The sequence below is a fragment of the Trachypithecus francoisi genome, unplaced genomic scaffold (genome assembly GCF_009764315.1).
Source record: "Trachypithecus francoisi isolate TF-2019V2 unplaced genomic scaffold, Tfra_2.0 Lachesis_group14, whole genome shotgun sequence".
NCBI lineage: Eukaryota > Metazoa > Chordata > Mammalia > Primates > Cercopithecidae > Trachypithecus > Trachypithecus francoisi.
The window spans coordinates 44,647,586-44,660,204 of record NW_022681459.1 but is presented as its reverse complement, the minus strand read 5'-3'; the positions used below and the strand labels follow the sequence as shown (position 1 = coordinate 44,660,204).

The window sequence follows — 12,619 nt, the reverse complement described above, 5'->3', positions numbered from 1 at the left end:
CAACTCTATAAGATAAACAGCCTAATTTAAATGGGCAAAAAAAATAGAGATTTCACAAAAAAAGAGATAAAGTAGCTACTAGGCACATGTAAAAAAAAAAGTCAACATCATTAGGGAAAATGCAAATTAAAACCACAATGAAATGCCGCTTTGTATACAACAGGATGGCTTGAATCAAAAAGGCAAATAATTCCAAGTATTGATAAGGATAGAAAGTGAAACCCTCATACATTGCCAGTGAGGATGAACAATGGTAGAGCCACTTTGAAAAATAACTTGACAGTTTCTTTAAAAGTTATATTTAAAAGTTAAACATAAATTTACCATATAACCTAGCAATTCTCCTCCAAGAATGCACCCAAAAGAAGTAGAAACATGTTTTTACACAAAAACTGATGTGCAAATGGTTCACAACATCCTTTTTCATAATAGTCAGAAAATCAAAAACTATCCAAATGTAGTTTAGAGATGATCATTTGATTAAATATCTACTACTATTAATCAAAAAATACTTTATCTTAACAATTATTTGAGGTTTTTAAGGCAAAGATTAAAGCCTTCATTGTATAGAAGGGGCATTAAAATCCATAGAAATAGTAACATTTTACTATTTTTACAACAAAATCATAATTGATTACATTTATTATTTATTCTGTGTATATGAAAGTCACCATGTCAGTATCTTAAATTACTCAATCCTCCTATCAAGAGTATTAGAGACTATTAGTATGCCATTTTAAGATAATAAAACTAAGTCAAAGAAGGGCTGAGTGACTTGTCAAATGTCACACAGCCAGTGAGCAGATTAGACACAGTGCGTGCTCAAAAAGCCAGACTCCAGAATCTGTATCCTTAACCTGTTAAGCTATCCCACCTCGAATTCACAACTGGTAAGATTCATTCAATGAAGCAGCCCAGGCATTGAGCATAGATGGGTCATCGTCTTCACTGTAAGTCAACATTACACCTCAGCAAACATGGCTCTTGGCAAACCTGAGATCTCTCCGCCTTAAGTATGAACATTCCAATAGCCTGTGTCAAATCGAGCCCAGATTTTGGGGTCTAATAGATTTCAGTCACATCCAACCCACAGCCCCCACTTACACTGTTCCACTGTTTCCTAGAATTTTGCAAAGAGCTCTCTCTCCAATGCTGAAGAAGAGTGTAGCCAAAAAGCATATGGGCTGACATCTCACATTTGGCTGTATATGCATGCCAGACAGGCAGAGAGACTCCGGAAATGATGAAGAGCCATAGCTGCAAAGGGCTTCCCCACCTCAATCCTCAATGAACAGCTTGATATGAAGAATCTGTGTCTATAGAATAGGACGCTTATCCTGTGAACCATTTGGCTGCCGTTCATATAGCACCTGCCCCATGAAGCCCACACCATGGTCCAATGGCTTCCATATGCTGTGCTCCTACAATGTACCAGACACTTTGCTATGCCATACTATATGTTACCTATGGTCATACATCTATCAAGTATCAAGGGCGTGGATTCATAGAGAGAGATATGAAGAAGATACATTTGAACTCAAGTCTATCTGACTCTAAATCACATACTTTAACCACTAAGCCTCTCTCACAAGTGGCCAAATCATTCCATAAGGGTGCTAACTGTGTCTGTTTTTTAACTATTTATGCTCAAGGCTATAAATGAAATGCCTGGAAAAAGGCAGAAACTATCCAAAAACCAAATGCACATGCACACACCAATGTAACTGGGTTGATAAAAATTAAGTGGAAAACATGTAAAATAATTAAAACAACAGACCCAGCTCACAGTGTGCGGTGGTTCACACCTGCAATCCCAGCACTTTGGTAGACCAAGGTGGCTGGATCATCTGAGGTCAGGATTTCAAGACCAGCCTGGCCAACATGGCAAAACCCAGTCTCTACAAAAATACAAAAATTAGCCAGACGTGGTGGCACGTGCCTGTAGTCCCAGCTACTCAGGAGGCTGAGGCAGGAGAATTGCTTGAACCCAGGAGGCAGAGGTTGCAGTGAGCCGAGATAGCACCACTGCACTCCAGCCTGGGCGACAGAGAAAGACTCCGTCTCAAAAAACAAACAAAACAATAGACCCAAACTGGAGGGAGACAGCAAGGTGAACAAGAAAGGGATGATGAATAAACTTCAGGAGCAAAGGTGGTGGGAGCCCCTGAATAATTATTCAGCACCTAGAGAGCAGACAGCTTCCTCTCTGGCCATGGGCTCATAAGGGTTTCCTCCCAGCAGACAAAGACTCTTGAGATGAATTCACAGGAAACTGGGAGTGTCCACCAGGGTGGGAGACAGAATAACAGTGGCCGCCTTTGAGAAGATGGATTGACAGCCCTTAATTATGTTCTTCAGATCAAGTCCTCAGGGACAGAGATTTTGCCAGCTAAAATCAATCAACACTGTAGACACTCTGCGTGGAGGAGGGCAGGCCCTAAGGGTTTCCTCACATCGATCAGAGAGGTTTGGCAACTCCTGCTTCAGCAGCAGAAAAATGGAAGGGACCAGAATCTGGGACTTAGCCAAGGTGAGTTGAAAGAGCGCCTTCACTGACCTGCCTGAAATTCCACCCTTGTATTCACTCTATGTAGGCTTCGGTGTAGGTTAAAGCATCATCTAACCAAAGGGAGTAGCCTGGGAGACAGGAATGGAACTGAAGATGATTACAGGGAGAAGACAGGGTCATTTGCGAGGCTTCAGTATGTGCCTGGGTGTCTAGAGGAGACAGGGGACTCCGGAATAGCCGGAGGTCAGCATGAAGACACTGCTTCCTAGAGAGGACCATGGAATGGGCAGCATGGACTTCGCTTCCTTCATAATTTTGCTGAAGCCAGTCCAAGTCATAAAGATCAGGTCTGCTATGCCATGCACCTGCTGAAACCCTTCAGAGGCGCATCACTGAACACCTGATAAAGCCCAGACTCTCCAGCTTGGCTAACAAGAACCCAGAATTAGCTTCTGTTAAAGCCCTCAGCCCCTTTTCTTGGCACTTGGCATCTTTTATGCTCCAGCACCATGAAACTATCTATGCACCTCCGTGACTCCAGATCTTTGCAATCCTGTACCTAACATGAGAATGTCCAGTAACCTTCCTCCTACTCAGTTCCTCCAGATAGTTTCACAGACCTCATCTCAAGCATCACCTACTTCCGAGACGTCTTCCCTGAGTGCCCGCTCTCACCTCCCTTGGAAACATCAAATGTTTTAGTGGCATCTCCTGGGGTATACCAAAGCCAGCTCTATATGGAAGTTGCTGGTGCCTAGCACAGGATCTGGTGAAAAGCAGGCACTTGGTTAAAGTTGGATGAAATTAATGACAATTATTTAAAGTTAATATCCATGAATGGCATGTCCTGTAACGAACTGCACTAAATACTTTGCCTGCCTTCAGAGGGCTTCCATTCAAGTCCTGTGTGAACATGAAAAGATGCTCAACACCCCCAATCATGAGGGAAATGCAAATCAAAACCACACTGAGACACCATCTCATACCCATTAGCATGGCAACTATCAAAAAACAAAACAAAAAATAACACGTTGGCAAGAATGTGGAGAAATTGCCATCCATATGCAGTATTGGTGAAAATGCAAAATGGTACAGCTGCTATAAAAAACTGTATGGCAGCTCATTGAAAAATTTAAAATAGAATTACCATATGATCCAGCTATTCCACTTCTGGGTATATACCCCAAAAAACTGAAAGCAGGGTCTCACCAGGGCCTACTGGAGGGTAAAGGGTGGGAGGAAGGTGAGGACTGAGCAACTACCTATTGTGTACCATGCTTATTACCTGGGTGATGAACTTGTCTGTACACCAAACCCCTGTAACATGAAATTTACTTCTATAATAAACCTGTATGTACACCTCCCCTGAACCTAAAACAAGAGTTAAAAAAAAGAAAGTAGGGTCTTGAAGAGATATTTGTACATTCAACCCAGCAACCCCATTACTGGGTATATAGCTAAAGGAATAGAAATCATTCTATTGTAAAGACACATGCACATGCATGCTCATTGTAGCACAATTTGCAATAGCGAAGACATAGAATCCCCCTAAATGCCCATCAGTGACAGACCAGATAAAGAAAATGTGGTACATAGACACTACGGAATACTATACAGTCACGAAAAAAAGAGTGAGATGACGTCCTCTGCAGAAACAGGAATGGAGCTGGAGGCCATTATCCTTAGCAAACTCATGCAGGAACAGAAAACCAAATACCACACGTTCTCACTTATAAGTGGGAGCTAAATGATGAGAGCAAACGGACACATAGAGGGGAACACCACACACTGGAGCCTGTTGAAGGGTGAAGGATGGGAGGAGGGAGAGAATCAGGAAAAATAACTAATGGAGGGAGAGAATCAGGAAACATAACTAATGGGTACTAGGCTTAACACCTGGGTGATGAAATAATCTGTACAACAAACCCCCATGACACAAGTTTGTTACAACAAACCTGCATTTGCACCCCCAAACTTAAAAGTTAAAAAGGAAACATGGAACCAACGCAAACATCCACTGACAGTTGAATGGACAGGTAAAATAAGGTATACATCCACAATGGAATATTTTTCAGCCTCAGGAAGGAAATTCTGACACATGCCATGATGTGAATGAACCTTGAGGACATGATGCAAAGTGAAATTAACCAGTCACGAAAGGACATATGCAGCATGATTCTACTTCTATGATGGACTTAGAATAGTCAGATTTATAGAGACAGAAAGTAGAATGATGAAGGTCAGAGCCTGAGAAGAGGAGGAATCAGGAATTACTGTTTAATGGGTACCAAGTCTCAATTTTTACAAGATGAAGAAGTTATGGAGATGAATGGTGCTTATTGTTGCTCAAAAATATGAATGTACTTAATACCATCGATCAATACACTTAAAAATGGTTATGGTGGTAAAGTTCTTGTTATGTGTATTTTACCGTAATTTTTTTTTAAGCCCTGTGTCAGGAATCTGAGAGCCTGAGTTCACATCCCAGCTCTACTGCTACCCGGCTGGGTGGTCATAGCCTCAGCTGCCTACGCTGTGAAATGAGGATGATTCCCAGAGTGGGAAGGCTTTATATTTTGAATACTGTCTTAGCTCATGGTTCTGTAACCTTTTCATAGTATGTCTGATATTTCGTAACGAGAGTTTATGCATCTGTGATAAAAGACATATGCTACTTCTGTTTCAGGAACACAATATATCTATCAGGTACCCACCAAATGAGAGTACTTCATTGGGAAACAGTCTTGGCATGAAACACCAACATTCAGACTCCACCTGCTAGACCCACAGGGGACTTCACCAAGACCCATTTTACACCCTGACAATGAATCCCCTCTGCTGCCGTCTAGTGTCTAATGACAATATTGACCTTTTCTAGCTGTCAACCTTGTCTTATTAAATCCTGAGGTCTTAACTGCTTTGCACACAGAAACTGATAGTTTGCCCACCCGAGCACGTGTTCATGTATAATTCATGGCATATCATGTGGACTGACAAATGAATATTTATCAGCTTTTTCATAAGAGGCAGGATGGTGTTTCTTTTTGTTGCTACCAAAATTCTATGCTGCAGCAAATAAAATTTGTGAGCAAATAAAAAAAGAATAAGAAGAAGCAAAAATTCCCAACCAAGTCCATTTTCCTTGTAATTTTCCATTTTCTGAGGCCTCTAGCATGTATGGAGGTGGTTTTGGTTTGGCTACAACAGAGAACTGCTGACTCATTCAGAATAGAAACACTTCCATATGCTACACCCTTTCCCTCCACAAAAAACTCCCCCATACCTGACTCCTGCACCATTTTCAACCACAGAGGAGCCCAAGACCCTCTCAGTGGTTCCATTCAGCCCCTCTGAATGAAGTCAAATTTGGGGAGACCAAGAATAAGGAACCCCTGAACGAAGACTGGCACAGAGAGGTTGACGGCACCAAGTCAGGCAGAATTTCATGGCTTCCAAAATGGGCCACGACCCAGAGAAGGGATAGCCCTGTGCCACAGACATCTGGGGATGATGTCCCCTCCATAGTGAGTTAGGAGGGCCCTGCAGAAGTCATTGCCTTGTCTACTGAAAGTGGCTTGTGCCCTGGTGCCCACTGCAAAGAACTAAGAAGATACCTAAAAATTGTGACTCTGTTTACTTCTAGTCTTCTGAGTCATTCATTGAGGACTGCAGTGCTGATGATCTCGGGCACATGCAGGCACGTGCAGTTGCAACGGGATTGTGAACACGTGGTCTGTGTAATTTGTGTGTCATCACCCTGGATTTGAAAGAGGATGATGACATTGATGGTGCTGCTGCTGATGTTGATGACGGTGGTTGGTGTATATTGAGCCCAGGCCCTGTGTAAATGAACTATACTATTACATGCCATTCTCAGAACACTCCATTGAGTGGCATGGAGTACTGTTTCATCTTGCTATTCAGATCCCAGCTCAGCTATCACCCTCCATCACATCTGCTTGTTTAATTAGTTTTTGTAGCACTTATCCTGAAATTATGTGGATTCCCCTATATATTTTCTGCATTGCGGTCCTTCCCACTTTATAGATGAGGAAAGGGAGGCAGAAAGATGACATAACTAGTTTGCATTCACACAGCCCCAGCTGGGAACCAAATCCAGGTTGGTTTGAACTACCTCCCTTTAGGAACTATGCTTTTTAAACTATCGTCCCCTGGAATTGAGAAACTCGAGTCCAAGGAGCAAACTCACAAATGCCTGGCTGTGTGGCCTTGGGAGCGCCACTTTATCTCTAAGAAACGTGGTGTTCTCTTTTGTAAATGGGATGTAATAGCTCTTCTTTTGCACGGCTGTTGCGAAGATGAAATAGGGCTTTGCAAATTCTAACAAGGTCTCGAATCATTGATAAGCCTGTGGCCATTCTTAAGAGAAACGTTTATTGAAAGTTTGGCACTGGAAGTAGAGATGAGATTCCATGAGTTTATGCTGTAGTTGGAGAAAGAAGACACACAGGGACAAATACACAAAGTTAGGCCTGGGTGTTCATTCATTCATTCATTCATTCACTCAACAAAAAAATTATTGAGCTCTTGCTGGAAGCCAGAAAACATAGAGGAGATTCACATTATTTCAGATAAGTGCTACATACACATCAAAACAAGAGGATGTGATGGTGAATGATATCTGAGCTGGGATCTGAATAGCAAGATGACACCAGCCATGCAAAGATTGTGGAATGAGTGCTCCAGGCAGAGAAAACAGCTCGGGCAAAGGCCCTAAGGCGTGCTGTTCATTAGAATTCTCAAACACGGAGCCCTGATGTAAATATTTCCTAAACATTTTAGACCCTGAAGCCCTCTTTTCATAGCCCACCTCAGGGTGCTGGTGCTGAATGGAACACAATTTGCAAATGATGACTTTTCACCTTGCTAGGGTCCCTTTTAGCTGGGATGCTGTCTTCTCATGACTCGATTCTTATTCTTTTCCTAAAGTTCCTTATGTAGGGGTCAGAAGGGTCATTCTGGGCTGGGTCGGGTCCCAAATGACATTGTTGTGTGGGTTTGGTCTAGAGCAAGAATTTGAGTGAAACCTCATGCTGCCCTCAGCACTGCCCCCATGGTCCTGCTTTCAGATTCCAGCTGGTCCAGCTGCCCCCTGGGGCAATCCCTTATGGAACACAAGCCCATCAGACCTCAGTCAAAGCCATGTTGCCCAGGCTGGTCTTGAACTCCTGGACTCAAGCAATCCACCCACCTGGGTCTCCCAAAGCACTGAGATTACAGGCGTGAGCCATTTACCGTGCCCAGCTTTGGAACATATCCAATAACCAACATATCCGTATCTGGGGCCTTCACCCCTCTTGCATGTGCTCTACCTACCTTCCTTTCATCTATTCCCTCGGAGGTCGACATGAGCTTCTTCAGGAGTGGAGGGTCCAGCACCTGGAATTGCCGGCGGAAGTGAGTGAGCCCCATGTGGTCAGCATAGCCTAGGGAGGTAGGAGCAGGCAGGAGAAGAGCACAGAGTCCAGATGAGAAGACCCAGCCCAGTTCCCTAAACTCCCAGACAGGAGTTCAGGGTCCTGCTCCCAGCCTGGCTACTAACTTGCCGCATGGACTTATATTTTGGGGCCTCAGTTTCTCCATTTGTTAATTTAAGAGACTAGATTTGATTAGCACTTCCCAGAGGTGTTCCTGAGAACACAAACCCTATAAAATGCTCCACTGCAAGTTTGAAAAAGCTGCACATTCATCTGCCTCTTGGAAGAGGCATGTTAGCATCCAAGTCAAGGACTCTGAGAACTCGTGCAGGGGAGATGCCCGGTTAGCCTTGAGTCTCCCAGCATTAGCCCAGAGGTTCCAAAACCTGTTTGACAAAGGAAAGTGTTTTGTTTAACACGAATTACCATCCCATACACTGTATGTGAAGCATGCTGCATTGGACAGTATCTAAGGGTTTTTGTAAGTCTACCATTCAGGGTGGACACAGCTGCATCCTTCTATGTGGGGAACTGGGAAGAGAAGGGGTGCCTGAAAAGCTATTGGGAGAAAATGACATTAGATTCAGTTTGTGAAGAAGCCATAGGGTTTTCCAAAAGAACTTGGTATGGAAGAGAAGTCTAGGCAGAGGGAGCTGTACAGACAAGACCTAGATCAGGGAAGTATAAGATACGTTCTAAGGCTGGGCATGGTGTCTACAAAAAATACAAAAATTTGCCAGTCATGGTGGTGCATGCTGTAGTCGCTGCCACTCTGGAGGCGGGAGAATTACTTGGGCCAGGAGGCAGAGGTTGCAGTAAGCCATGATCGTGCCACTGCACTCCAGCCTGGGTGATAGAGCGAGACACTGTCCCAAAAAAGAAAAAAAAATTATTTTATAGTCCACAGTAACAGCCAGAATTTACTGAGAGTTTATGTGTGCAAATCACTAGGGTAACAACTTCCTCGTGTTCTCGTGTTACAGACACTCATGGGCCTATATGATTATCCTCACTTTACAAAAGGGGAAATTGAGACCCAGAGAGATGAATTCATCTAGTTACACAACGAAAAATAGTAACTGTCTCAGTTGGGACTCAAACCCAGGCAGTGGAGAGTAGCCAAAGAAGAGCAAAAACCAGGTCCCAAAGGAAACTGAACTCAAATTCCAGGTCTCAAGATTTAGACTCTTCCCTGGGTGCGAGAAGAGCCTCAACTGCTTCAGAAAGACCCCTCGAGTGACTGGATCAGAAAATGTCTGGTAAAATCTCACTCCACTTTTGAGACTTCACGATAAGCCAAATGCATCAACTAGGAAGAACAGCAATCGTGTGTGTGGCTAATCCTGGAAGACTTCCTGGGGAAGAGGAGGGTCTCAGACCAACTTTGAAGGACGCAGACAGCACAGAGATGGGGGACCTGGGAGGATACCAGCCTCCTTTAGGGCAGACCTATCTGCGTTCACATCCCATCTTTGTGCTATTGAGCCCCATGACTGGGAAAATGATTCACGTTTTTGAGATTCAATTTCTTCACTTATCAGATGATAATAACAAGATCTATCTTCACATGGTCACTATGAGGATTAAATGCGATGACAATTATAGTAAAAGCAGCTAATGAGTATCATGTGCTTTTCCACAACCTGCCACTCTTCTAAGCTTTATTGTCTTATTAATGCACCCAGCCCCACAGCAGCCTTCAGAGGTATGAGCTATTATAGGAGAGGAAAGGGAGATAAGCCCTAGCGAATTTCCTAGAGTCACACGGCTGGTGAGAGGTGGCGGCCAGAATCAAGGCCAAACCATCTCCCTCCAGAGTTGGAGCCGTGCCCAGCAGGCTGCACAACAGGTAACGTTTAATGAGTTTACTACGTACCTTTAGCACAGTGAGAATGATCTCATTTAGTGTATCTGACAACACAGTGTCTAGCACGTAGTAGGTACTCAATAAATGGCGTGCATGGGTATGTATCACACATGCATGTGTATATGTGCATACATATATATTATATGCACAGATTCCAAATAATAAATATTTGATTTATCTGTGTATGCATACAAATATATCTCACGTGAGTGTGAAAGAGACAGACGTGACTTACAATAGAAATAAAAAGAGAAAACGAACCAGGTCTAGGAGACAGAAATTGGCCATTTCTACCATGAGATCTCAAGCCTTCGCTTAGTTGGAAAGCTCATCCTGGCTGAGTTGGGCTGTGCTGAGAACAGAGAGGGCAGATAGTGTCATGAGGTCACGTGGACACAGGAACGGGACGCCCTGACCCTGAATGCACACAGGTATTCTACCAGTCTGATCCAGGTCCAGGGCACCTGCAAAGGCCCAGCACTTCCTGCCAAGCAGCCAAATAGAATCAATTAAGTGTGGGGGACCAGCCACTGGCTGTGACCATCCTCCTCTTCTCGTGACATTATCTGTCTCCCTCCTCTGCAGCTGTGCGGGCGGGAGGGAAAATCGTTGATATGCTTAGCGGAGTGGGGGTCTCATCTTTGCTTCTAGCTGCTCCCAGTCAAATACTCTGTGCCCAGGGGTCCATTATTAACCCAGCAGGGGGAGATGGGGAAGCGGCCACACACTAGGGCACTAGTGACCACGGACACTTCACCCAAATGAGGTGCCCACCTGAGACTTCTGCCTGTCCCAGTCACTCTGTCCTCTGCAGACAGCATGGCTGTGTCTGAGCCATTTCTGACTGTCAGAGAGGGGAGTCAATGTGGTGGCCTTTGGGGACTGAGAGGCAGAAAAGGATAGCAAGGACTGAGATCAAACTCAACTCCTAAGATTAGCTGATGTGGGGACATCAGGTGCACATCTGCTTACTAAAATACAGACCCAAAAACTTCAATGCCTTGATTAAAATCCCTCCATCCCCCTGTCAGCCCACCATCTCCCCAGGTGGACCTGGTGATAACCCAACAGAGGCATTTGCAGCCTGCACTGGTGAATGTCTCGGCCTCTTCTCCCACAACTCCTCACTCATTCTGAATCCACTTCTCTGAAAACCTGCCCCTTTTATGCCTCCCTCCTTCATACTTTCTGATCCTTCTGCCTAATGTTTCCTCCCCTTGCCAGAGGTGAGCAGTTTCTTATGCTTCGACGCCTGACTATGATATTACATCGCTGTGAGGTTTCCCCAGACTCCCAGTGAGAGTAGGAAGCTCCCTCCTCTAGGCCTCAGGGCCTCCTGTATCCCTGGGTGATATGAGCCCTCATCAAATCATATCATCGTCTCCTGGGATCACAGCAATCTCCCAAACCAAACTGAGCATCATGAACACCAAAATATCACTCATCATGGAAATTCCACCCTGTGTTGCAAGACAATGCTCCTTAGAAATTCATGGCTAAAAGGAAGACACAGCCGTAGTCTTCTAGGAGTGTACAGGCAATTCTAGAATGAATAGGGGCTTTTTCAACAGGTGCAGCTAACCACCACAGCACACGTATACCTATGTAACAAACCTGCATGTGCGGTACATGTATCCTGTTTTGTGTGTGTATGTGGTTTTTTTTTTTTTTTAGAAGAAATAAAGAAAAAAAAAAAAGAGTGAACTTCAGACTCAAAGAGACCTGGGTCCTGATCCAGACTCTGCCATGTCCAGGCAAGGTGACCACGTGCAAGTACTTCCACCTCTCTGAGCATCAGTGGCCTCATCTCAGAAGACTGCCGGGAAGAGTAACCAGGATGCTGGGTGTAAAGCTCCTAGCACATGGCAGGGGCTCCCGTCCCCTGGCTGCCACCAGTGGGTGGACATGTCCCAGGAGTCAGAGACAAGGTGCTCTGTCCTGGCTGTCTCTTACCTGTCCTGTGCAGACGCAGAGCCTCCAGGATGTGGACCCCAGCAAGCTGCACCCTCAGAGCTGGGATATCCAGGGCCAGAGGTGCATCTGCCCCAGGCTTGTCTCTACCAGGCTGTGGTGGTGTAGGAGATTCCTGCTCACTCCTGCTTTCCACCACAGGGTTCAGGACCAGGCAGTGGATAAAGTGCAGCCGGGACCTTTTGATCATGCCGGTCAGTGCATCCTAGGGCCAAATAGAGTGAAGTCAGGGCCAGTTGTCTCAGAGAGACACACAAAGGGGACTGGACCCTCCCCAAACATTCATTAAGCCAAACCTGGGCATCTTTGGGGCCCCTATGCCCTACATCAAGGAGCTCCCACCTACAGCCTGATTTGGACTCATGAGAAATAACGGTCCTTGTTGAAAGAGATGGAGAAACTGAGGCATGGAGAGAGCAAGTGAGTGGCCCCAGGTCACACAGACCAGTGGCAGAAGAGCTAGGACTAGACCTCAGGACTCAGGCTAAGGGTGTTTCCACTATAACCTACCAGGAGGTTCATTTTCTTTTTCTTTTTAAAAAGTAATTCATTTATTATTATTATTTTTTGAGACACCGTCTCACTCTGTCGCCAGGCTGAAGTGCAGAGGCACGATCTCAGCTCATTGCAACCTTCTCCTCCCAGGTTCAAGCGATTATCCTGCCTCAGCCTCCCAAGTAGTGGGACTACAGGCACTCGCCACCATGCCTGGCTAATTTTTTGTACTTTTAGTAGAGATGGGGTTTCACCATGTTGGCCAGGCTGGTCTTGAACTCGTGACCTTGTGATCTGCCCATCTTGGTCTCCCAAAGCACTGGGATCACAGGCGTGAGC

At 44.9% G+C, this 12,619-nt stretch overlaps 1 protein-coding gene across 5 annotated transcripts in view; it reads right to left on the bottom strand.

Annotated features, from left to right (window-relative positions):
• MYO18B (myosin XVIIIB) overlaps nt 1-12,619 on the bottom strand; it is a 300,037-nt gene that overhangs the window by 178,703 nt on the left and 108,715 nt on the right. For all 5 annotated transcript variants that reach the window (XM_033233057.1, XM_033233058.1, XM_033233055.1 and 2 more), the window contains 2 exons: nt 11,768-11,990; nt 7,847-7,956 (listed from right to left, as the gene is read on the bottom strand). In XM_033233057.1, coding sequence (XP_033088948.1) covers nt 7,847-7,956; nt 11,768-11,990 — 333 coding nt within the window. The remainder of the gene's footprint in view (nt 1-7,846; nt 7,957-11,767; nt 11,991-12,619) is intronic.